At 43.8% G+C, this 27,039-nt stretch overlaps 1 protein-coding gene across 1 annotated transcript in view; it reads left to right on the top strand.

Annotated features, from left to right (window-relative positions):
• The window catches only part of HAL (histidine ammonia-lyase), a 372,837-nt gene that overhangs the window by 147,219 nt on the left and 198,579 nt on the right, over positions 1-27,039 (top strand). The window contains exon 4 of the mRNA XM_086919081.1: positions 8,429-8,456. Coding sequence (XP_086775207.1) covers positions 8,429-8,456 — 28 coding nt within the window. The remainder of the gene's footprint in view (positions 1-8,428; positions 8,457-27,039) is intronic.

Here is a 27,039-nt window from a genome sequence, read left to right as displayed (position 1 = left end):
TGGCGGGCCACCTGCTCCGCCTCAGGAAGCTGGAGCAAGGCCCGTCTAAAGTCACTTGTCAGTCAAGACACTAGGTAGCAATTGGGCTCTGACCCGTCGTCCTCTGACGTCAGGGATATTGCAGCACTTTGGTGTATTTGTAACTTTGTAACATTGTAGCACACCACTCTGTACAGCTGAACTAAGCTATAGCTCAGCCAAAGAATACCCTCAGTTTGCTGGCAGCAGCGCACACCACGCGCTGCCACTGCAACTTGTATGGTGCTTTATAATTATAGCAGCGCTCTCAGCTTTACAGCTGAGGCGCTATAATGCATGACTTTGCATTTCAGTGCGGTGATGCGGGTCACCACACTGAAATGCGTTAGTCTAAAGCCTGATGTGTGGTACTTGACAAAGCTGCCTCCTTCTTTTGTTTTCTCCTTCTGTGTCTGGCTGTGGCGTCTCACATGCTTGTCTGAGGCCTTATCTGTCTGTATGTTGGTTGGTATCAGTTCAGCAGCCTCTGCTATTTTTGCTGGCCATTCACCTCTGCAGTGACTTTTTAAACACTCTTCACCAGCATGCTGCACCTTACATCACTGCCTCCGACCAGGGCACCTCCTGATTTCTCCAGTTCTTCTCTTTTTTTGCACTGTGTGGAGTCACTGGCTTCACATGTGCTTTTACTCTTTGTAAGATGCTTCCATTCAGTACAGCATCTTCAGCTGTTATTGTTAGTCAGTTACATGTGCAATGACTCATAAAATGCTGCCATTCACATTAGTGTCTCCCACCTCAAACTGCTCAATATGTTCGTTTTTCATTCCACTTCTCGAAACTGCCAGGAGCTCTGCAGTATGTGCTGTTGAAACTTAGGCAGCAATTACACACACAGCAGCAGGGCTAGTTCTAGGGTTTTTGGTGCCCCAGACAGATTAGGAACAAGTGAGTGCCCTTTTCATATCTTTTATTAGTGAAACAGGTTATTGCCAACTGTATGAAAGAAAAAAGCGGCTGACCAAGGTTATGCACAAAGTATTTCAGAGTTTGATACGTAACTCTATATGTTATGCCACACCAAAACTCTCCTGCAAAGCAGATCCCAAAGTTCATATGTAAAAGGACGGTGCACCAAAGGGAGTGCTCGAAAGCTCCAATTCTTATTTCAGATTTCTTTTATTCCATTCCAATTAAAACAAACTCCTCAGCCAACGCGTTTCGTTCACAATGAACTTCGAGAGGGCTATCAGGCGAAGAAAGTATCCCGTAGAGTTTAACCCATCGTTGGGATCTAATGAAAGTGTGACACACAATAATTCCACAAAAGGGCAATAAGGTAGTTGGCCGCTGGACAAGCAAAGTAGTGGTCGTCCGTTCTAAATTAAGTCGCCGATTAGGTCCCCGTGGTATGATAACATTGATTGGGTCTGACCTAAATCTCGGCCGCCAGTTAGGATAGCTAGAAGTGTAGCAAGTGAGTTATTGCCAACTGTATACACATGACAAAGCAAAAGTTGAACAAATAGGGAAAACGTTTTAGCCTTAGCAGAGAGTACACTCCAAGTGGCCACTGAAAATACTTGCCCAGGCACTAAGTACTTAAAAGGTCATCAGGCATTTAGGGGCATTTGGGGAATAATTTTGTAATATTACTTCAGAACGTGAGCCAGAAAGCAAGGACTGGCAGTGGACTTCCCAAACAATTGGCCTTTGCCTTTGCCCACAAACCAGTTCACCAAGTTCTCCCACTCACCTCCATTAGAAAAGTTGCAAATCAACATTATTCAAACAATCATAACCTTTTGTAAAGTATCTTTATTTGAATCAATCTATCACTCAGTTTTTTTTGTGTGCAGCCCGGTCCCCCCTAAGGATATATGGGTGCTGGGATGCAAGGCCCCCATCAAAAAGCCAAGTTTAGAGTTTGTAGCTGAACTCCGCCAGGGAAGGTGTCCTGGGGAGAAGGAGGGGCGCTGGGCAGCGAGAGGAGGAAAACGGTAGGAAGAGGGCAAGAGACAAGCAGAAAAAAGCAAAACAGAGCAAGAAGTAAGCAGAAAAGGCAAACCGATGGTGGGAAATGAGCAGAGAAGGCAGAAACAGAGGGCAAGAAGTAAACAGAAAAGGAAAAAAGAGGGCAAGAAACTAGCAGAAAAGACAAAAAGAGGGCAAGAAATTAGCAGAGAAGGCACAAACAGAGGGCTAGAAACAAGCAGAAAAGGCAAAAAGAGGGCATGATAATAGAAGTGAAGTCAGAAACAGAGGGCAAGATAAGGGCAGAAAAGGCAAAAAGAGGGCAAGAAACGAGCAGAGAAGGCACAAACAGACACAAGAAATGAGCGGAGAAGGCACAAACAGAGGGCAAGAAATTAACTGCTTTGTTTAACTTTATGATTGCACAGATATGTCTGCCATTTTTAGCCAATAGCATGTTGTATTTTTTCTACTTTTATTCTTTCAATGTATCTTTCAAATGTGTATGTGCTGTATTGTGGTTGTGTAAGTTGATGAATGCAAGAATGAATAAGTGATTTATGGATTCACAAGTGCAAGGATGATTGACAGGGTGCATGCGTGATGACTTATTTAGTGCTTAAACCAATCAGTGACCAAGAAATCCTTTTAAATTAAAAGCAAGGCTTATTGACAGTGCCAATGCTTGTTGTTTACCTATAAGTTGTAGCGGATCGACTTGCCTTGTTGCACATCTTATCACTCAGTTGCGCACACAGGCAATAAAAGAGTGCACACCAACATTCTATTACTGCACATAAGAAAGAAATATTAGAGGGAACATTGCTTACCAGTAAAGTGTATTTAATACAGCTATTCCACTCATACCAAACATGATAAACCTACTCTCCTAGGATCAGGAATTATCACTTAGAAGCATGTAAGGGAATTTCCATTGCTTAGTATACGAGGGGAGTAGGCCTCACAGTACCAAAAATTGAGATAGGCTACTTTTCACTGCCAGGACAAGTAAAACCTAGTACCATGACCTTTGGTTTATCAAGTGTTTTCCTTAGGGGTGACTTATATGCAACAAAAGGGGAGTTTAAGGCTTGGCAAGTAGCTTTAAATGCCAAGTCGAAGTGGCAGTAAAATGCACACACAGGCACTGCAGTGACAATCAAGAGACATGGTTAGAGGGCTGCATATGTGGGTGACACAAGCAGTTCTGCAGACCCACTAGTAGCATTTAATTTGCAGGTCTGAGGTACATGCAGTGCACTTTACTAGGGATTCATATCTACATTTGATACGGCAATTGGGTATAAGCCAATGTTACCATTATTCGCGGAGAGAGCACAAGCACTTTAGCACTGGTTAGCAGTTGTAAAGAGTGCAGAGTCCTAAAGCCCGCAAAAACGAGGTCTGAATAAGAGGAAGGCAAAATGTTTGGGATGACCATTCAGTGAGGGCCATTTTTCAACACCATGTTTGCAAACCTTTTCCTAGAAAACATGAACAGTCTTCTAGCCCTACCCAAAGATACCCCCAAAGGTCTGCACCGGTCACAGCTACAGCAGCCAAAATCACACTGGAGGCCTTTCCTCAAATGAGTGCAATAAACAGATGAGATCCTTGGGACCATCAAATCGGGTTCGCCACTCGATCCAGCGCCCAATATATTAAGGAGAGGAGGAAACACAATCTTAGCCACACAGACGGATATATTCAACCATTCACTACTTAGCTGCACGCTTCCTTTGCCTTTAGCATGGAAATATGCAGTTGTTAAACCCTTCCTGATAAAGCCCTCAGCTGATCCCCTTCATGCCCAGAACTATCGGCTCATTTCCCTACTCCTGGGGATTAGTAAGATCCTGGAGAAATATGTCAACAAGCATCTGACTGCCTTTTTGGAGGAACCATCCTACACCCAACTCAAACTGGGATTAGGCTGGGTATCAGAATAGAAACTCCATTATTAGCTGCAATGGAAGAACTCAGAGCTATTCTCAGGGCTTCTGGAATTATGCAGCAGGAGAGGGACAAATTATGCAGCAGGTTTGAGTACATTATGCAGCAAGAAAAAGTAAAGTATGCAACCTAATAATGCTGCACATTTTTAATACTATTACTTTATTTTTTGTACTTTTTACAGATGTTAACACTGTCTGAGAATTGGGTGCACCTCATTAGTACCAGTTTAATACCCACATATAGCAATAAGCAACAGAAAGGTAACTAGTCGACCTTTTCAAAAGGCCTTCCACTGCGTGGCTACTGGTACCACTGCATTGTGAGTATCATTTGAACCATTTGAGCTACAAACAAATGTATTTTGTTAAAATTTGCAGATTATTCAGCAGATGATTGACTATTTGGCAAACACCGCAAATATATAATTATGCAAAAATCTTCACGGTAGCACAATCGGAGTCCAAACATATCATGGAAGAGTATGTAGGATTAGTATATATTTTTGATTCCTCACCTTTCTCTACATTAGTAAAATTAGGACAGCCCTAAAATATGTACGGGGCTATTAACTAAGGAATTTAGGAGTAGTACTGCTGAACTACTATTTTATGAGATGCAACCTGCCTTTATTGCCTTTGTGAATTGACCCCACAACATCTAAAATGAAAACGTTCAGGGAGTTTTCATATATAATTAGTACAAATAGTAAGGACCATGCCATATTTGCACTTTTACTGATAGAGAGTTGGGCACTTCAGTGCCAATGCACAAAGTCCTAAAAGAGTACTCTTAAAAAAAAAAAAGCAGACCATTGCATGAGGTGAGAAGACACATACCCCAAGGATAAACAATCCTATCCTTTCAGGATGGATTCCAAAAGTAACTACATTAACCTGCGCTCAACCACCCTGGTAGATATGCTTAACTTAGAGCAATGTGTAAAGTATTTAATCCGTATCAAAACAGCAATAAAGTAAAACACCAAACAATAAAAATCCCAATCAAATTAGAAACATAGAGTATGTTTTAAAAACATGACAAAAATCCAATAAGGGGACCTGGAGATATGAGTTTTTAAAGCTCTAAGTAAAAATGGCATCAAAAAGCACCAAATGCCGCTGATAGTCTATAGTTGAGGTAGACCAGGACGGAGGCACACCTTTTATGGCCAACCAAATTGGATCCTGTGGTCAGATACACTAAGCGGAATGGCCTGGTCAAGGATTTTACCTTTGGCTTAGCCTGCAAAATAGCAGTCAGAATCTCTCAGCAGGGCAAGGCAGCAGGCTGTGTGCAAGAAGGTCTCATCAAAGTCGAATATATGCATTGGGGAGGGTCCCACTGAAACTGATGATTTTGGCGGGAAAACCTCCATGCAGGAAAAGTCAATTTATTTGCCCCATCATCTTCGTGTTGGTTTGGAAACTTTGGTGCCTTCCCTTGGTTATGATTTCTACCTAGGGACTCGGTCTCTGAAATAGAACTTGGATTTCTCCAGTGTGATAAACTGCATTCAAAGTTGGCTCTATGGGTGCGAATACCTTCCTGTATCTTCTTGCTGATGGGACTATAAACGTGGTCCGGGACCAATTTGTCATGAGCTAAATTCAATATATTCAACAGTATGTATTGTGTACATTACTACAATACTGACAATCCATATCTCAACATATTTTCACATCACCCCACTCCAATCATAATTTAGGAATGCAAGCATTGAGAGACCACACAAGTAGAAGCGCCAACCAAACCATAATTATGTACAAAATATTTATTTGTTTGAGGTAATTTGTTCAATGAATAAAGGTTGCACTCAGAAGAGGAAAGGGGAGTGGTAGTGGTGGGTGGTAAGAGTGTAAATCAAGGGAATAGGAAAAAAATAACAATTCGATGCTTTTTGAAACACTGGTAGTCAAGCCCAGTAAAGAAAGACCAGACCAAATGAATGTATAACATTCATTTACATGTAATCTGTAAATTTACAACGTGCACCCAATGCATTTTCCAGGGGTATGAGGTGGAGAAAAGGTACAGGTCTTGTACAGTGGAAGGCGTTGACGTATCGACTCGGCTGATGCTACGAGGGAATTTTGGACCTCAGCGGCGAGTCTTCATCAGGACTGGGTATACCTAGACCTGGTGCCAAGTCTGGCTACTCAGGTATGAAGTTCAATCACGAAACCCAATGGCCCCTTGTCGCTGTTCAACGGATAAACATGGAACAGACGGCGCTCTCCGTCATTAAGGTTTGTGATTAATTCACACTTAGTCTCCACGGCGGAACATGATGAATGGTGTCGAAGTGACTACTACCATCGACATCTATGCCTGTGGCGACAAGGGGCCATTGGGTTTCGTGATTGAACAATTTAGCTCATGACAAATTGGTCATGGACCACGTTTATATTCCCGTACTGTACCCTGGTTCGTTTTGACTTATTGGGTTACCCCATTATCTATAACAACCTTCTTGCTGATGGCCCTTTGAAACAGATTTGCTGTTGTGGAGAATCTCAAAGTGGAACAAACTTGTTTCTTTAGCCCACCGAAGTTGTGCCTTCCCAGATTGGCCCCGGTTCTAAGGCGACAGGAAGTCAGAATATTTCAAACTCTCGACAATTTGCAGTGGTAAGCCCCTTTTCCTCCGCTCTTCACCAAGGCTCTGTGGTTCAGGGGGTGCTCTGAGGACTTCAGGGCTTGGTTCAGCAAAGGCCTTGTGCAGGTTCAGCTGTGACTGGACAATTGGTCATCCCTGAAAAAGTGGTTCTTCTGCTTTTTGTGCCTCTGTAGCCATACAGCAGGTCAGCTGACTGAACCGTCAAGTCCACTTCTTTGTCCTGGGTACAGGTGGGAGCAAAACCAGACCTTTAGAGATCCTCTCAGGTTACAGCAATCCGGGTCCTGCCCTCTTCTAACCTTCTGCAGGGCCAGAAATTGTTATGATGATTGAACCTTGAGGTGCCACAGTTATGGTTGATACAGGCTAGTGTGTAGGGGTGACTCTTGGCTCCTATCTAACCAAAGGGTAAAATATCCCATGGGCACATTTACCCACTTTTCAGATGTTCCTGTTGATCCCACTGCAAATAATCCCACAGTGCACCTTACTACTAAAATCCAAGTTGAGGAAATCCTTTCTCCCTTGTGCAGAGTCTGTGTGTCCTCACAGAACTGTGCACAGAGAATTGAGTAGCTACCTCCGTTGTGGTCACTCACAACTGATTCTGGGGTAGCTTCCATCCCACTGGCTTTAGATACAGTCTAATTGGGGAGAACACAGGTTTTCCTTCCCCAGCCCTCATTGCAAGTTAATGAAGTTCCTGGGCCCACCCTAATTGTTTTTTTCTGCTAGGGAAAGTAGAACACCTCCCTACTCCCAGGTCATTGTTTTTGCTATGGGTGTATTTTTTTGCACCTCATTAAGGTCACACCTTGCAAACTAGCTGTCAGTTGGCTTACCCTAATTAGTCTACTGGAGGTTCAAGTAAGAAGTCGTTTCTAAAGGTTTATTTTACTATTTAAAAAAACAAATCTGACTTTAACATTAAATTGGATTTTTCAGACATATTAAAAATAGTCTTTGAATGACTTTTGTAGCTAGTTTCTGTCAAAAGTAAGAAATTAACGTTTATTATCCTGAGAAATTGACACTTTCTAGGATTGAGCTACAGACCTGCCACTGAAAACAACTTTTTGGGGCTTGTCACTGGAGGAACAGGTGGTAAAGCTGACATTAGATGTCACTAATCCTAGTTTCATGGATTAAACAAACCAACTGGATCATTTCCAGTGGCTGGGGTGGGTAGTGGACAATGTGCATGGTAGATACTGATATTTACCCTTGATGTGTCAAAGCTTAAGACTATTTCATTTAATTTGAATAGCACAGTTAGCAAATTTCTTAAATAAAAGCTTTAAAAATGACCAAGGCGAGCACTCAAAACTTACTCCAGGAGGCGGAAATAGGGATTAGAATGCAAATATAGTATAACTAATAATTGCACTTGACTAAACTCAAGCTCCAGGTGCGTTATAATCTTTTAAGTTTGCCTGATTTAGAGGAGGTGAATTTACATATGTGTGTCTGTGTGCAAAGTCTCTTGCGACGGGATAATGGAAGGTTGGCCACCCTACCGATAGACCCTGGCATATGATCAGGCGCGCAACACAGGCCCCAGCCGCCAAGCTCCGGGGGGGGGGGTCCCCTCAGCACATCACTCTGGCTGGAGAGATCCTGATTGAGCCCAGAGGGGCCCCCTCCACGTACCTTGCAGGGAGGCCCCCTCAAGTTTCGTTCTGCCAGTGCACATGATACAGCTCCGACAGGGTTACACTTTGTGCCCTTGTTCTTAAAAAATCACCACAAAGGTGACTTTAAAAATCAGAAGCAGAGATACTTGTTCATGATTTTAGGCACACACATTGCAGTGGATTCTTGTACCAGAGTTATCCATAAAAAATTGCTAACTCTTTGTTTTTATTTCTTTTGTGAGCCTGCGTTTCCTTAACAGACACTTAGATACAGCAAATACCGTGAGCCAGAACAGGTAAGTTCACTGATTTTCTTTGCTTCTGTGGGTTGTATCAGGCACACCATCAAGCATTCCACAAATTAAATTGTCTCTAGGTTGTTTCTGTGCTGGTTGTTTAGTATTTGTTGTACATCTTTTTGTAATGTTCCTCTGGGCACATCTTGGCAATCGAGAAATGGAAGAAAACTTTCCTGGGAGCACAACATTGGGGTGTGCGGGAGAGCATCATTAAGGGGAAGGCCATGAAAGGGAATACTATATGGAGCAAAGTGAATCGATGGCAGATTTTGAACTATTTGTTCTACAAATTCTCCCCTACCCACCCACGCTCCCACTGAAATAGACCACAAAGAAAAATGTGATAGTAATGCTGGATCATGATGCAAAAGAGACATTAAATTTGCAAAGCCTGTGGAGCTATATCAATGCACATCTAAATTTGCATTGTGATTTGTAATTACTATTATGAATCGTAGTTCACAGATTTAATGTTGCAAGGGAAAGTCGTCATTTGGCTCCTATTGCAACTTGGAATGGCATGCAGAAATACTTTACAACTGTTGCTGTCACAAATCATGGAATGAGTTATACCCTGCTGAGTAAAGACGTTAGCCTTTCCCAACATAGTTAACAGCTTATATAATGCTTGTGCAACCATCATACTTTTGCATGTAATTCCACTCAAAGGGCACTCTCCTCATCAGTTGAGTCTTGTCTTTTAAAAAAAAAACTTTTAAATTGTAATGATTTTTCATATTTGTCATTAATACATTCATTTAATGCTAGTTCCTTTTCTATTCTTTTATTCATCCCCCTTCTGTTCATAAGGCATCTACAGTCTATGTATAATGCCAATAGAAAGAGTAAACAAAGCCCTTAAATTTTCTTGATTTTGTCTGATATGTAAGAACCAAAAAGAGTCCACCCGTATTTTAAAAAACAGTCCTACCAATGGTCTTAGTAATCGTTTAAGGAAAAGGATGAGTTTCCCTAAAATAACCCACACCCACCAAGATTTCCCATGGTGGCATACTTCATCATCAGGTTCTTCCCGCTACGAGACAGGGCATGCTACAACCAACGGAGATGTGGGAGCACTTTGTAGGGTGTTGGACTATTAGGCGAAGGTGATATGAGAGTGGGAGGGTCAAACAAGTGAGTTAAAAAATACCTGGCTAAGTGGAACCTATGATTTTTTAAATCCCGTAGCTGGTATTGTTAAAAAGGGGGAGAGCGGAGAAATAGACTATGATGGGTGTCTGTCTCCTGGTCTACATGTTTCAAGCCTATCCCCTAAGGCTTTTCATCAGGACCAGAGTAAATGATCCCTTGTTCCACTCTTTAGAACTACCATGTTGATCTTCTTAATTATTATTAAGGTGAATAAAAAATATATAAATGATGAAAAAAAATATTTTCATGCAAATACAATACCCAATTGGTATATTCCTTGTTATAAGATTATTTTTTAATAATTAAGGCCCAATGAGCTCTGCACGGGAGGGAAGGGGCGCTTGTAGTCACCTAGTCTTCAAAGCTGCACCCTTGCCCTGCAGAGTCTGCCTGCCCTTGGCTCCGAAGACCGGCAAACCATTTACGTAAGTTAGGAGGCTGAGTGAACAGTGAACCTGACCTCTTTTTCCCCCTTGTTTGATTTGTGATATGTAAGAACAACAATGCTGAATTTGGAGCATCTTGCTAGTAAAGTGTCCAATGCAAATCTGTTTTGCAAAACTATGGACCTGATAGCTTCATATTCAGTGTTTAGTACCAGTAAAGCTCCAGAAGTGCTAGTTGCCAGCTCATCAACAATCTAATCTTTTCATCATTCAGTATTACTTATACTCATGGTAGTATTGCACCAAAATGTTTCCCAATAACTGGGTTCCATCTTCTGCACTTGTGGGTCTGTGTGATGGTGTCATTGTTAATCCATCTATATTATATATATGATACATCTTAGAAAACAGTGTGGCTAAATAGCAAATATGCCCCCAATCATCAGGTCACTGGAAGTAAGCGTCTTGTCCACAAACAAAATAAACTCCAGGAATTGCACTTTTTTTCCTTGTAAATTTTGCCATGTGCCTCTCATTAATTTGAATGTATGTTCCCAATGTGCTTGGTTCTACTGTGTGTTCCGCTTTTGAAAACATTAATTTTCCCTTTTTGACAGCTTTCGGTAAACCATTTTCTTTTTAAATTTGTCTTCTTGTTTCTTCAAAACATTTTTTAGCAAATCATTTTCTATAACCTTATTTGAATTGTTAATGTTCCTTCTATCTTTCGCCATAATAAAGACTTTCTCTAAAGGTCTCAATAAACAGGTTAGGTTGCTTTGGTAAGCCTTAACACTATCTATTGGCATATACGAAAACATTCAGAACCTTAAAAGAAGTAGCGGCCTAGTTGCAAACTTCTTTAGATCCAAATATAAATTTCACATTGCAATGAAATATCTGATAGACTGCTTATTTTACTCAAATCAAAGATATATATATATTTTTTTTAAAGTTCAAAAACCTTTATTGTAGTTAAATGCACGGTACATCAATGCAATAAATTCAGGCAGGTTTACATAATATAGGTAAATGAAGTAGTGGCATTGTTCCACAGAAAGCAGGTGTTAGGAACAGTCTATTACATGAAAGGGCTTTGCAGGAGATGTTCCCTAAATCCCACCCACCCCAAATACCCCAGTACACAACAGTAGATAACTATCCGTAGTATGAAGTATAGATTAATCCTGAAGTCTCAACCTGGAAGGAGGGACCCTCTCGTCCCACAAAGAGCAAGCCGGGCAAACAGTCAAGTGGGCACACTATCCAATAATGTTATAGGTAAAGCTTCCCCAAAGGGCTATAGTTAATCAAACAGGTATTTTCTGAGCTATATAATAATCTAGGAGCTAGACAATGAGAAGTTGCAAAGTACATTTAGAGTCAGGCATTACATAACAGGTAAGTGTGATACATTGTCAGTGGGTGCATCCACCCCCTCCCGTTCGCCTTCACCCTCAGCCTGCAATTTAAGAAGATATGCCATGAATGGTGCCCATATATCTTTAGGCCGTGATCCCGGGGGCTGAAGTTCTGAATAATCATGCAATCTCTCCTGCCAAGTGGTCATAGACTGAATCCAACATTTAAACTTGGGGGGCCGACCCCTGCCCCACCGACAGGCAATTAGGCGCTTGGCCAATAAGAGACTGAGGGCCAGGAATTTTTTGTGAATAGTGACAACTGTCTGTGTTAGCCCCAATAACGCCTGTAGCGGGCATGGAGCTAGGTCTACGCCAAGCATGCTTGAAATACCTGCGAAAACCTGTTCCCAAAATATAGCAACCTGAGGGCAGGACCAGGCAAGGTGCATAAAATCTGCACCAGCAGCGCCACAGCGGAGGCAGCATTCAGACTCCAACAAATGAAACCGTTTCAGCCTAGCAGGTGTGTGATATATACGATGGAGGAATTTATAATGTAGGAGCCTTTGTCTATTATTGCTAGTGATCGCGCGTGTTTGAATGCAAATCAATTCCCATTGTTCATCCGACAACGGCACAGCAAGGTCTCCATCCCACTCCGCTCTGGCCCTGACGGAAGTGGCGCTAGGTGTGGTCTGTGCGTGTTTGTAGAGCGTAGATACGACATGGCGTGGGGTTTCGGGTTGCACTATGGCGTGAAGTGGAGCAAACGTGTCAGGCTCAGAAGGAAAAGATGGGGTAAGGGCTCGAACATTTTGCCTCAGTCTAGTAAATAAAAAGGTATCCATAACTGAGGGAGACTGCTCCCCAAAAAATTGAGCCGGTGTTCGGAAAGTGCTATGGATATATAAATCTCCCCAGCACCAAATACCCAGTTTCCTAAGCAATTTATGACATATGGCTTCGCAGGTGACTTGTAATCTTGGATCATTTATCAAGGACAATTTGGGGGAATAGACAAACGGGCTGTCTAGGGCCCGCACCAGTCGGTTCCAGGCCTGCACCGTACAATCCACCTTGGAGAGGTCACAGCTTCTTTGGCTCACCGGGATGTGGATGTAGCCAGTGGGAGCTGCGGGAGCCATATAACCCTCCTCAACGGCCAGGTGCGCCATATACGGTGGTGGATGATACCAGTATACGGCGAAGTGCGCCTGGGCGCAATCATAGTATTTTTCAAAATTGGGTACTTCAAACCCACCTTGGTTAAATGGAAGCATTAGGGTATCGAGGCTAAGACGTGCTTGCTTCCCACCCCAGATTAGTCTAGTGAGCTGGGACCTGAGGGAGCGAAAAAAGAAGCTGCCAGGGTTGTACGGAATGTTTACAAAAAGGTATAATAATTTCGGCAGCAATGTCATCTTTATTAGCGCTATGCGGCCGCCATAGAGAGAGGGAGGCGCAGCCATTTAGTAATATTGTCCGTGATTTTATTCAGTGCAGTGCCATAGTTGGCTCGCATCAGTGCCTCCCTGTCCCTGGTGATCCGGATGCCCAAGTATGTCAATTCATCTTGCTCCCACACTAGTGGGTAGTCGAGTTGGAATGGATGTGTATTGTCTGTGAGCGGGAAGATCGCAGATTTGGCCCAGTTAATTTGCACTCCAGCAATACCCCCAAATTTTGTAATTTCGCACAGTACTGGATTTAAGTTATCACAGGGCTTCTCTATATATAGCGTCATATCGTCCGCATAAAGCAAAATGAGGAGTGGCCGGGTACTGTAATTGAGGGAATGATGGTTATGTTTTTAACGGAGCGTAGCCGCTAAGGGTTCAATCGCAATCGCAAATAGGATGGGGGCGAGAGGGCAGCCTTGGCGGGTGCCTCTCTGAACAAGAAACAGGGCGGACCTAAAGCCATTGAGCAGTACATTGGCTGTGGGCTGGTGATACAGCAGCTTCACCCAGTCGAGTAAGGTAAAGGGCATCCTCATATACTGTAAAGTGCCCAGCAGGTAATCCCATTCTAGCGAGTCGAAGGCCTTGGTGGCGTCCAGGAATGCTGCCACGGCATCGCACCTGGGGTTAAGGTCTTGAAGCACGGCATGAAGGGTGCGGAGGTTGTGGGAGGTAGCTCGGTTGGGCACAAATCCAGCCTGGTCTGGCAGTACCAATCGTTCCATGAGGAGGTTGAGTCGTGTAGCCAGTACTTTGGCGAGGATCTTGGGATCGCAATTTAATAGGGACAGCGGGCGATAAGAGTCGCAATGGGAAGGGGGCTTACCAGGTTTGAGCAGGGAGGTGATGAGAGCTTCACGCATAGTGCGGGGTAAACTACCCTCCTCAAGTGCGGTGTAATATACCCGCTTCAATATAGGGGCCAGTATAGGGGCAAAGAGTTTATAAAAATCAATAGGGAGGCCATCCGATCCCGGGGCTTTGCCTGATCGCAGGCCCATAATAGCTTCAGTTATTTCATCCAGTTCAAGTTCCGCATGAAGGAACTTCTGCTGAGCCTCACCCAGCCACGCTAATGCAACATCTTCAAAGTAGGTAGGGAGGTCGAGGGGGGTCTGTTCTGTGTGAGGAGTAGAGCGACAGATAGTGGTCTCGGAATATACAAATCAGGTCACGGAGATTCCTATGAATATTGCCAGCCTCATTGTGTATCTCAGTGACATAATTAGCGAATCTAGGGGGCTTAACCGTGTTCGCTAGCGCTTTCACAGGTCTGTCTCCCTCCCTATACACCTGGGCCATGTGAGGGCGTCCCAGGAATTTGCTTTCCCTGTCCGCCACCTGTGTGTATTCTGAGAGCTTATCACGCATGCGGGCATGAAGCTCGAGGTCTGCGGGGCAGTTGTCAATAGAGCGCTTCAAATCCCTTAGATCAATCTCTACACTGTGCAGATCATTACGCAAGGATTTTAAGATGCCTCCTCCCTTGGCAATGCACCATCCCCTTACGGTTACTTTAAAGGCCTCCCAGACAGTGATAATGCTGGCCACAGAGGAAATGTTGTGCTCGAAAAATTCCCGAATGTCTTGTTCCATTTCGGCCTTGAAGACCACGTCTCGGAGATGTGCAGGGTTGAGCCGCCAGGACAGTTAAGGGGAGCTTTTCAGTGGGACCTGTAATTTCAGGAGGACCGAGGAGTGATCGGAGAATGTGCGGGCTAGGTGGGATGCGTGTAAGAGCCAGGGTGCAACTCCCGCAGAGATGAAAACATAATCTAGACGCGCCCAGGTAGAGTGGAAGGTAGAGTAGTGCGTACCTTCCCGCAGTGTGGGATGAGCGTATCGCCAAGCATCTGTCAAGTTATTACCCCTATCACGTCACAAAGCGTGCGTTGCGTGTTAGTGTAGTGGGAAGGAAGTGGTCGTGATCTGTCCAAGCTTGGTCGTAGCAACAGGTCACATGTGTGATGCCTAGTGTTTGGATCTTACTCCATAATGTAAGTAAAGCAGAAGGATCGTCTACATTGGGGCAATAGAAATTTGCGAACAAAACATTGTGTATACAAGCGCCCACACACTAGACAAAATCTGCCCTCTCTCTCATTTTCAATCCCTTGGGGTGAAAAAGCCACACCACGCTTGATTAAAATTGTGACACCTCTAGCATAATTGGAGTAGGACGAGAAGGTGCGACTCGTGTCCCATCTGGTGGCAAATTGCGTAGTGTGCCCCGGGGCAAGGTGCGTCTCCTGTAGGAGAGCTATATTTATACCGTGCCTGTCCAAGTACCTTAAAACTTGTCTGCGCTTTCTGGGATCTTTGAGGCCACAAACATTCAAAGAGGCTAGTCTAATGTGTTGGCGTGTCTCAGTATCGTCCATAGTACTCATTAGTGTGTATGATAAAAGGTGGTGGGTAAGCACATGTCAGAAAGTTGGGCAAGGAAAGAGCAGAGGAATTAACTCTCTCCATGGAGTACAATGCAAAGGTCAAAGATCCTACAGAGTAAACATTACTAATATACCCCCCCTCTCCTCCCCCCCCCACACCCACACCGGCTACCCCAACTTGCCAGGAAAGAAGTACCCTCCCCCCTCCAAACAGTGCACTGGGAGAATGCTCCCAATCCAGAAAAACCCAACTTTCAAAACATATTAGAGAACAATGCGTAATGCCCTCAAGAGGGGCCGCCAGGGGCTCATGCCCTTGCACCACACCTTCCTATTTCACCCATCCACAACCACCTGGGTCACACGGGGTTGATCTGACGGGATGGAAGTGAGTGGCCAGGAGTCAATTGGTGCCTTCGAGTCAATAGGAGTATTATACATCAGCAGTCAGTTGATCGTCTATGCGCCATTCAGCCCACCTCCAGTCCTCGGTTGATACCATACAGTTCCCACTCCTCAGGAAGGCTCCGACAAGGGGGAGTGAGAACGCGAATGGCGTCTTGCAGCCGCTTCTCATGAGGATGATAGCCTGTCACGTTTCAAATATTCTTCAGCTTGTTGGGGCGTCAGGAAAATGTGTTGTCGGCCTCGATGGTGGATCCTCATTCTGGCCGGGTAGAGCATTGCATATTGAATACTGCGAGATTGGAGTTGTTTCTTCATCGCAAGAAACTTTCGGCGGCCTTCCTGAACCGACTGGGTGAAATTTGGATAAAAGGACAAGGTGGTATTTTCAAACTTCACATCTCCCTTCTCTCTCGCCAGTCGAAGTAGGGTGTCCCTGTCGCGATAATTGAGGAATTTCATGATGATCGGACGTGGCGTTGCTCCCGGAGGAGGTTTCGGTGCCAAGGAGCGGTGTGCCCATTCGATGACCAACTGCGCAGAGAAAGAGTTGCGTCCAAAGAGATCGCTCAGCAGTCGCTCCATGTAATCCTCCAGCCGGCCCGTGTTGGTCGTTTCGGCAAGGCCCAGCAAGCGGACATTGTTCCTACGAGAGCGTGCTTCCAACTCTTCATTTTTATCTGCTATTACTTTCAAGAGTTTGTTCATGTGCGCCATCTATTGCCTACTTGTGGTCGCCCCGTCCTCCAGATCCGACACCCTCTGTTCAGCTTCTTTAACCCCTTCGATGCTGGTGACAAAGCCAGCTCATCATGGGCGTTACCTGCGCAGCGTGCATGACGAGCTGGCTTTGTCACGTAACCCGCGATTTTCAAATGTCAGCGCACAGCGGGAAAACCCGCTAGCGCGCATGCGGTTAAGGAGTTCTTCGTGCCCGTCAAGTTTCGCCACAACATTATCTAGTCGGTGATTCATGGAGTCAATTTTGGAGTCAATAGAAGTGATGCTTTGTTGCATGCTCACAATCAGAGTTTTCCAACTGTCATCCCGCGTCTCCAGCGGGTAGTCATCCCCCTGGTTTTTTGAATGCACGCCCGATGTCTTGCGCGCATCAAACGGCAATTTGGATTGTCTTGGGTCCGGTTTGACATTGTGGCGGGTTGCGCAGTATCGGGCTGTGCCGTAGGGGGAAGGCAGGGAGCACCGTCATGCCTGCCCGGCTTCTTTCGTAGATCCAGTGTATGCGAGCCCTCGCTCCAAGTCAACTCAGGCGCGCGTGGCCCCACCACCACTCAGCCGTGGGGGGGGGGGGGGGGGGGGGGGGGGGAGAGAGAGAGCGGCCCCGCAGCACTGCCCACCCCGAGCTGCCAGTAGCCACTGGTCTCTTTCGCTACTTGAAACGACAGTGTCAATGCGAGGGTTCCCGCTCCAGTAGAATAGGGTGAGAGTTTGAGGCCCACCAGCACGCAGCCAGACAGAGGTGCGTCGTAGCGAAGATCAACGCCGGCCCCCTACACCTCCAGGAGACAGCCGTCTAAAGGGGTCTCCACCCAAAAATGATGACTGTAATGAGCCCGGACCTGGCAGCGCCACGGGCAGCGGGGACAGTGATGCAGGAGCAGTATCGCGATCTGCCTCAAAATGGCGGCTAACCTCAGCACAGGTCTCCACAGTACACCGCTAACCCACTTCACACATCCGTCCAGTCCCAGCCGGCTGCCCCTCATGCCAGCGCTCTTCTCAGGATGAAAGGGCCCACAGTGTATTCAGGGCAGTCTGCAGTAGGATGACCCCCGGTGGGGGGGGACGCACGAACCGGAGCAACAAAATAGCGGCCAGTCCCGGCCGTCGCTCCGTCCCCAGCCCCAGCAGAGGACACTGCCCCGCAGCGACGCAGCCAGCCGCCCGAACCCTCCGCGAACGCGCCCCAGCGAGCAATCGGGGGCCAAAGCAACTCACATAGCAGCGAGGGGCTCACAGTTGATGTCAGGCGGTTCCCGCCGGGCCCCTGGTATGCCAATCCTCCGGCCCACAACACTCCGACCTCACGTTGTTCACCAGGCCGCCCGAGGGGACCAGCCGTCGTCCCACCTTCGGTCCGCAGCAGCTCATCTAGCCGAGTTCGGGCTCACCCGGGCATCCGCAGAGCTGAAACTTGCACCGAGTCTGCAGTGCAGGTTGTCCGTCCCAACGGTGATGTTTGCGGCAAGATTTAGAAGGCAGGATGAGGATTACGTTGGACCGTTATCCCGGCTAGGCCGGAGCCTTATGCTGGAGCGGCCATTAAGGTCCAGCGCCACCTAGAGCCCCCCCAAATCAAAGATATTTATTAATGCAGCACAAACAGAAGTAACTAGCTTTTACATGGTCTACTTTCAAAGATTTTTTTTTTTCTTAAACCACATGGCTGTAATCTGAAAAGCGCAATAAACCAAGGCAATGTCCACATTACCAAGTTATAAGCTGCTTATCTAAAGTTTATTTTTAAAAAATTCACATTACTTGCATTGATTGAACCTGTATGATTGGCAACTTGATCTTTTTGACTAATCATCTACATAAAACTGTAAAACATGAGGTATCAATCATTCTTTTAACTCTACTTGGTACTTTTGCACTTTAATGGACTTGATTGTCTAAGTAAAGTATTTTTGATCTGATTACAGACATGTAAAGAATGAATACTTCCATATAGCACATGAATCCCCAGGAGCGTTTTGGCGCTGGTATCTGCTAAACCTAATCATTGAGGCAAGAGCTTATAACAGAGCAAATCACCATGTGCAAGAAATCACCAGGTCTTAAGGTGTTTTCTGAAACTGAACAAGTTGGCTTGATGCCTGGGCTGTACCAGTAGATTATTCCAAAGTTGGCATATGACTTGGATAAAACATCTGCCACCACTTGTGATTCTCTTAATTTTAGGCATGTCGACTGTTCTCCAGGTAACTGAATGCAAGGTTCTTCTGGGGTGATATCAGGAGAAGATCCTCTTTAGGTAGGCAAGACCTCTGCCATGTAAAGTCCTTAAAAGCAGTTCTATTCTTTACAGGGAGCCAATGGAACTCCACTAGAATCTTTGAAACTGGCACAAACTTGGGAACCTTCCTAAGGAGTCGGGCTGCTGCATTCTGCAGAGTTTGAAGTTTCTTTAGTGCTCATTGAGGAATGCCTATTAATAAGGCATTACAATAGTGCAGCTTGGATAACACCAGAGCTGTAACCAGATTTCAGCATATCATTTGGTGTGAAGGGGAGAACTTTTCTTAAAGTGCACAATAAAAAGAAACAGGATGAGGTAAGTTTGTTGATATGAGCATTGAACGACAGGGTGGAATCAAAAATGACCCCAAAATTTCTAACAGGATATCGGAGTGGGAGGGTGGGCTAGAGTCTGAGGCCACCAAGATGTGTCACTGACAAAAATAACAACCTCTGTTTTATCCGCTTCGTCGCGGGCGTAATTCTGCCATGGCCCAAATTCCGCTGCGGTGTTGTTCATCCACTCAACCACTGCGCCCATACAGCCAGAGATTGACACAACAACTTGAGTGTCCTCTGCGTATGCAACTGATGAGCAGCCAAATGTATGGATTAACCTGGTCAGAGGGGCCATGTAAACATTGAAGACTGTGGGGCTCGACGACGACCCCTGCGGAACGCCACACTGCAATGTGAAAGGCTTAGATACAAAATCCCCCAGTGCAACCGATTGTTCCCTGTCGGAAAGAAAGGAGCATAAAAGATCGATAGCTGAACCACTGATTCCAATCTTCACAAGGCAATCCAGTAGAACATAGTGACTCACGGTGTCAAAGGCTGCAGATAGATCCAATAGGATAATCACAGCCTTCCGCTCATTGTTCATGATGCTCTTTAAGTCCTCTGTTGCCACTACCAGAGCTGACTCAGTGCTATGATTTGGCCTGAAGACAAATTGAGCAGAATCAAAGACTTCATTGACCCCAAAAACTCGGAAAGTACAATGTACTTGTGCTGCTCGAGAATAATTCTTCATCTCCTTCGGATTCAATGAAGGTTTCTTCAGCAGAGGGAGCATGGAGTTACAACATCCCTGCTATATCTTGAAAGATTCTTGGTGGTCAGGGATCGGAAAGGGCTCATGATTTAGTTTGTCTAACTTGGTCTACTACTCCTTTAGAGGAGATAGAAGGAAAATTACAGAAGAAATTCCTATTAGGAATTAGGAATTGCCCTGTTTGTTTCCAAGACCAGGCTAGTAGTCACATTGCTGGAGTTCAGTTCCCCATATATTTCCTCCACTTTGTTTTTAAACATAGACAGAATAAATAATACCAAGATGTGTCCATTTCTTTTGCTTGTGGGTGTAAATTCATGCTTTGCACTAGTGGTACTTTAGAAAGTATTAAATCCTAGTTTGAAAAAAAATATTCAAAATGTCTTCACCTATATACAAATGTGAGCAAAATGCTACATGAGACGCGGCTGACAAGGGGATGTGATGGTAAATAACCTCTTCTGCTGCTGATTATGGTAAGTTGGCGCAAACATAAGTCTTGTGCCTCCATAGCCTGTGTGTATTCTTGCACTAACCTAGAATAAATGTTAGTTGTGTAATTATCTTTCCTGTAGCTTGCAAATGATGCTTTCAAGTGCTTCTCATCTGTTGTGTATGTAAATGTCTTAGTTGCATTAGTAGATCTAAATTCTTTATAATGTTTGAAATAGTACCCCACTAACACTATTATAATCATCATTACTGTTACTACAAAAATAGTAGCCATAATAATCTTGCATCTCTTTCAAAGGCAACACATCCTTGTTTGTAACCAGATCTTTTAAGCAAGGTGTACAGATATAGCTTAACAGTTCAACTCCGAGTTTTCCCAAAAACATCTTGCAAATTGTTTATTCAAACAGTCTCCCATCACATAGTTTCTTTAAATTCAAAATCTTTTAATAGACAACCTTAGTTCTACTCCGTGTTCTTCTAAAAAGTTATCCCTAATCTTCTACCACAACCTTGTGCATAGGTAAATCTTCTTAAAACAAAAAATAGAATATTTATTTTCTATATTTTGGCACTTTAAGCAATTTTAGTTTTTTAAATGTTTCTCAAAATTTTCTACAAACCTTAATTAAACTTCTTTATCCAAATTTTATCGAACTGACATCATGAAGTTTAAACAATTCAGATTTTATATCGCACAGTTCATCCAATGATACATTCAGTACTTGCTCCACGTAGTAAGTCCATTTAGGTGCAGAATACCTTCAACAGTGCACTCTCTCTCTTTTTGATCTTCCTGATCTTTGTTGTTCTCCCTCTTTGTCACTTTAACTGATCGACTCTTGTCTCCTTAGTGATGGCCAGTAGTATTCGGTCAACTGACACACTTGTTTTCAATCTTCATTGACCATAGTTTCATGGTCATTGAACATTGTGGGCAACTTCTCTTGTTTGTGTGCTTGTTCCTTCACCCAGAACCTCTATCTGTGTTGATGCTGTTTTATTAGTTTTCTCAACTTGAGGTTAAGTCTCTTCTTTGGCAGAGACATCAATGCCATTTTGTGCAATAATAGGCACTTGATTTGGTTCAACTGTTTGCAGTGCTTCACCCTTTTCTTTTCCTTGCTGCTGTTGTGATCTTTGCGCCGCTGCTTTTTGATGTTCAGCTTGCGATGATGTAGTCACCAGTGCTCTTCATTCAAGTTCAAAGAACACAATTTCCTCATATGGATTTCTTACTCTTCTAGTATGCGATACATGCACCCAATTTGGTATTCCAGCAAACTTAACAGCAGGGTTTGTGACCAAGATTACTTGAAAGGGGCCTATCAATCTCGGTTCCTGACAAGTCTTTCAAATATGCTTCTTGATCACTACCCAATGTCCCAGATTTAGGTCATGGAGGCAGAACTCACTACATCAACTAATCACTTGCAGTAATTGAGTAACCTATCAGCTGTGTTGCTCACAAGTGTATTTGCAGGCACAGCAGACAGTCTCATAACCCACTGCATAAAGATCGCTTGAGGTGGTAAACCAGTCTTCCTATCAGGAATCCTCATGAGTGCTAAAGGTAAAGCATCAGGCCATTTCAGTGATGTTGAAGCACAAACTTTTGCCACACGAGAGTTTATGGCTCCATTGAGTTGCTCAACGATCCCAGAAGATTTAGGCCGATAGCTGCAATCTAATCTTTCTTCAATCTGTAGAACTGCACACAACATCCTCAGGACCTCATTGTTAAAGTGAGTCTTTCGATCTGACTCCAGAAAAACAGACATACCATACCTGGGTATCAACTGGTGCAATAACAGTTTGGCTACATGAGGCTGTTGTCCTGTTTCCCACCGCTATGTAACCATTGCCGCTTCAGTGAGCTGCGCATTTAAACACTGCAATTTCAGTAGGCAACAGCAGTGCTTCTAAAAGGTTCCTTACATGTTTGCCATTGCGAATGATGATTCAGAAGATGTCATAAAGCAAGTTTCTTGAGCATGAGCCATCAACAAAAATTATATAATCAAACTCATTCAAAGGTTCCTCTTTAATGTCGTGTCTTGGCTTTGTGCATAAATCTGTGACATCTATGCAACCCTGTTTAACTTCATCACAAGCATTTTTATTTATGGTCAACAAGTTTGATGGTTTAATGTAGTGTCTTGGCTTTGTGCATAAATCCGTGACATCTGTGCAACCCTGTTCAACTTCATCAAAAGCATTTTTATTTATGGTCCACAAGTTTGATGGATTCAAAATATGACTATGTTTTAAACTCGCATTTTCGGCAGGTAGTATCTACTGCTTGTAGTTTGTAATTCTATTGGGAACCATGTACAGGGTTTTTATTTGTGTAAGCAATATCTCTACAGAGTTTGGAACCATTATAGTTAAAGGATGTACCATCACTATGCTCTCCCTCTTTTCGATGCTTATACTAACGGCCGCAACCGCTTCGTCAGATGGACAGTCATGTGGCTACGGGGTCGAGAGGTTGTCCGAGTAAGCTATAGGCTTTTGAGCATCTCCATGCATCTGAATAAGCACTGAGAGAGTGCGGCTCTCCCTCTCACTGCAAAACAATGTAAACATCGTACTGTAATCAGGCATTCCTAGTGCCAGGGCACAACAGACTTTCTCTCAGCTCTAGGAAATCTTTCAAACCATTGTTGTCCCATGGAAGCTGATCAGGCACATCTTTATGTGTCAGCCTCAGTGAAGACTTAGCCACTAGGGAAAGGTTGGGTATCCACTGCCTACAGGAGCTTGACATTCCCACGAACATCCTGACTTCTCTCTGTGTTCAGGGTGGTCTTTTTCCACCCTTTCTGGTGACACTTTTCCGACTCCTTTCTCAATGTTATGTCCCAGATACTGCACTACTTTTTGACAGTATTGCAATTTACCTGGGGTCACTTAGGCATTTAGAAGGTCAATCGTATCCTGCTTACTAGCTTCTAGTGTTCCCGATGCCACAAGTAGGTCATCTATATATTGCACGCGAACTGAATTTCAGGGCATATGTAATTACTCCAGATTCTTTTTCAAGATCTGGTTAAAGATGGGATGAATCTCTGTATACCCTTGTGTAACTCGCACCATGCCAAAACTCACTCTTGAAAGATAAATGAAAAAGGGTATCTTCATGCAATAGCACAGAGAAGAAAGCCTGACAAAGATAAATATCTGTGAAGCACTCTGCAAGATCGGAAAAAGTATAGTGGCTGGATCCAGTACCATGGGACAACATGGAATAACAATACTGTTAATCCCTCGAAGATCCAGCACAATCCGATATTTACCATGAGGCTTCTGTAAACCCATGATCCGAGAGTTACATGAACCTTTAATCAATTCCCTCAAAATCTATTTGCTCAGCATGTCTTCAATTACGGGTGTTATTCCTACACTGTTACTGGTGTCAAATTATATGGCGGTGTTCTTGGATACACTGTGTTTTGTTTTAATGTGACTCTGACTAGTTCTAAACCTTTGATTAGTCCTATATCTTTCCCTGCGACGTCTTATATATCTGGGTCGGTTCACTGTTTCTTGCAAAACAGTAGGTAACTCTTCAATTTTTCTCACTGGGAACAATCTTGTCGGGCAATTTTAAACTGAAAGTCCTCATCATGAGTCTGGGACTCAACACCGTCCAGTGTACAGTAAATTGTGGAATTTAAATAGACAACAAATCTCTCTCTAACAGGTTTGCGGGATTTGAATCACAAATTACGAATTGGTGCTTTTCCCTGAATGAATCCATTTTAACAGGAACTCCCTCTTAATCTGGGTTTGTGATCAATTTATTTGAAGCTCCTGCAACTAGTATCTTCCCGGGAGGGTTTAGTCTGGGAATTCCACTGTTCTTACGGTGGATCTGGCAGTGCCGGTATCGATGAAAAAGGATACTGGGTGGCCATTCACCTCACCTTCTATGATTGGACTACTCTGGTCTACCTTTAAGGCTGTGGCAAGTATGCAATATTCCTCCCCCTCAGGCACCACCATTGAGAATTGCCAGAGCCAAATCATATTTATCAAATAAAAAAAACTGTTGAAATGTGTTCTGATTTTGAAATGGGTTCAAATTTTGCTTTTGGCAACTGATTCGAATTACATTTTGGGTTTCCCATATTAAGTGAGACTTAGACTTGCATCATCGGGACCTGTTCCAGCATTGGCACTTGAATCGTCTGAACTGGCACATTTTGAATTTGCTTTTCATCTCCTCCCTGGATTTGCACATTTCTGTTTAATCTATCAGGATTAATTCTACACTCTCTCTTCCAGTGCATGGTCTTGTTACACTAGTGGCAAGGAGTCATTTTCTTCAGAGTTCCAACATCCAAACCAGAATGTGGATCAAATGGAACACCTTTACCAAATCCTCTTTAAATACCCTGTATTCCTTCCTGTATTCCAGCACCTTTGAACCCACCTTTTTTCCTGCAAAGGATTGATTCTGAAAACCTCTATGAACAAACTTCATCTGGGCTAACATACAGTTTTCTCTACTCCACTTCTTGTTCATCTCTACAATATTTGGCATATCTCAGAATTTCATGCATAAATTTAGTCTGCCAGCATATTACACTCAGTTGGATGTGCGTACTAATTTCTGGTCTCAACCCAATAACAAACTGAGATACAAAATCTCCTATCGCTGAGGTTGGGATTCTCTTGCACTGTGTTGTTGAAGCACCTGTAGCAATTGCTCATAGTAATCATGCGCGCTGTTTTATTTTTTTTTGTGTCCTTTTAATTTTCACCCAATCAGTGTTTTTCAGAGGTACTATGCTTTCAAGAAAGTAATCACTGCTTCATATTTTTACATGACTACAAGGGATGGTTCATTAGTGTGAACCTCTCTTGTTGGCTCTTCACTTGGCCATTGTAAAACAAATTTACATTTAGCCCACAAATCATTTGACACCACAATGTGAGAGAACGTATTCAAATCAATCCAAAACACTTTTGACATTTTGACAAATTTGTCAACCTGTGTATATCACTGCCCTGGCTTGTATCTCAACTTCGGAAAATTATTTGGAAAATCTGCAAGATTACCTCTGGTACATGGACATACACTACACACGCTATCTCTCTCAATGGATAAGCCGAAGCCTCTTCCTTATCTTGTGAACCAGTCGAGGACTTTTTATTTTCCCCAACTACTTCTGACTGTTTCTTTTTCTTTTCATGCTTCTTAGACCATTTGATTTATAATCTCTCAAAATCACTCCGTTTAGGGATGCATTTTACTAATTCAGTAATGTGTATACATTCCTTAAGAACGCATCGTCTCAATTGCTCCATCATCTAATTAAACCCTATAACTTCTCTGCAAAGGAACACTTTTTGAAAGGTCAACATCATACTTTCGGGCTAAATCAGTCGATTTGCCATGAGTGATCGCTGCATGTCTTGTAATTTGTTTACTCAGCTAAATCAATTCTTTCTCCTGATACTGGTTCAAATTCCAAACATCCCCATATGATTTCTTCTAATCCCACCTTTAGTTTTGAAACATTCAGTGGTCTCTCCTTTTCAGGTTCTGCAGTAATTTTACATTTTCTTTCTGTCTTTCTAAGCCCTGCAGCTTCCTCAAACCATTCATGGAAACATTCCATCCTGAAATAAATTTGCGCCTCCCTGGACGATAGCTGTTATAAATGCAATACTTCCCCATTCTCTCAATGGTTGAATCATTTGGGGCTGGTTTCCATGCATCAATCTTGTCCGGAGAGACCCCAATGCAGTAACTCCTCCTACAGCTCCTTGAGCTCCTGTAGTTGGGACAATGTTCATTGGGGCAGTGGTAATTGGTCTAGCCCCCTTGTCTGTACTGTTGCAATTTGTGGTAATTTTACCAGAACGGTCATAATTGAAGCAGCAACACCAGGTGTAATCACAGTTGGTGTCTGCACAACAGGTGGTGGGGCAATCTAGTGTGTCTGAAAAGGTCTCTCAACCTGCATTATTCTTGGTTCAACAGGGCAGTATCCACTGTAGCACTTGTAGGTGCTCTATTTTCTGTACTAGCGGTGGGGGTGCGGTTGTCACATAAGGTGGTGGACGTATGGCTAACATTTCTTCTAATATTTCAACCCCTGAATCACCATCTGTCTCAATCTTTTTCTCATCTTTAAAATGTTCTTTTTCTTGTGTCTTATTCATTTTTCAATTTCTCATGTCCTTTAGTGGTAATAGCTGGGTATAATCTAGTTCCCTCAACTACGTCTTTTCTCCATCTCTGTCGTGCTTCATCCCATCCAGTATTTGCACTGCTCTTCTAGTCTTATTCTGATCTGTCTCTTTCTCAGTTTCATGCTACACTCTCCCACATATTCCTTGCTTCATATTGTGTGAGTCTAGGTGGTAGCTTACTTTTGTACAGCTTCGCCTTCAACTTTTCAATAATTCTAAATTTGAAAGTACCATAGCTAGGAAAACTCAATGGACCCTGTTTTTCAGTACTTGACCCGAAGTTATCGGGTATCAGAACGCTTTACATGAGCACCAGTTGCATTGCATAAGGACACATTAATTTTTGTTAGGCATGGGGAGATTAAGTGATTTGTGCAGAATCACAGGATGTTGAGCATCGTTGCTGAGACTCTAACCTGGTTCCCCAGATTTGAGGTTGACTGCCTTAGCTGTTAGGCCACATCTTCTCCCCTTGCATCATTGACAAAGCCACAAACATGTATTCAATCCCATTTCTGTCATCATATAATAATAATAATAATAATCCACATTTGTAAAGCGCACAATCACCCGTAAGGGTCTCTAGGCGCTGGGTGCCGTCGAGAAGATTAAGCAAGCGATTGCCCAGAGTCACATGGTGCTGGGCTAATCTGCCACCAGTGCCGGGGATCGAACCGTGATCCCCAGGTTCCGGAGTCAGTTGCCCTAGCCGCGGCGCCAC

This window comes from Lissotriton vulgaris, chromosome 1_1 (genome assembly GCF_964263255.1).
Source record: "Lissotriton vulgaris chromosome 1_1, aLisVul1.2, whole genome shotgun sequence".
In the NCBI taxonomy this organism is placed as follows: domain Eukaryota; kingdom Metazoa; phylum Chordata; class Amphibia; order Caudata; family Salamandridae; genus Lissotriton; species Lissotriton vulgaris.
Note: the sequence above shows the minus strand (reverse complement) of the source record. Positions and strands in the feature narration are given on the sequence as shown.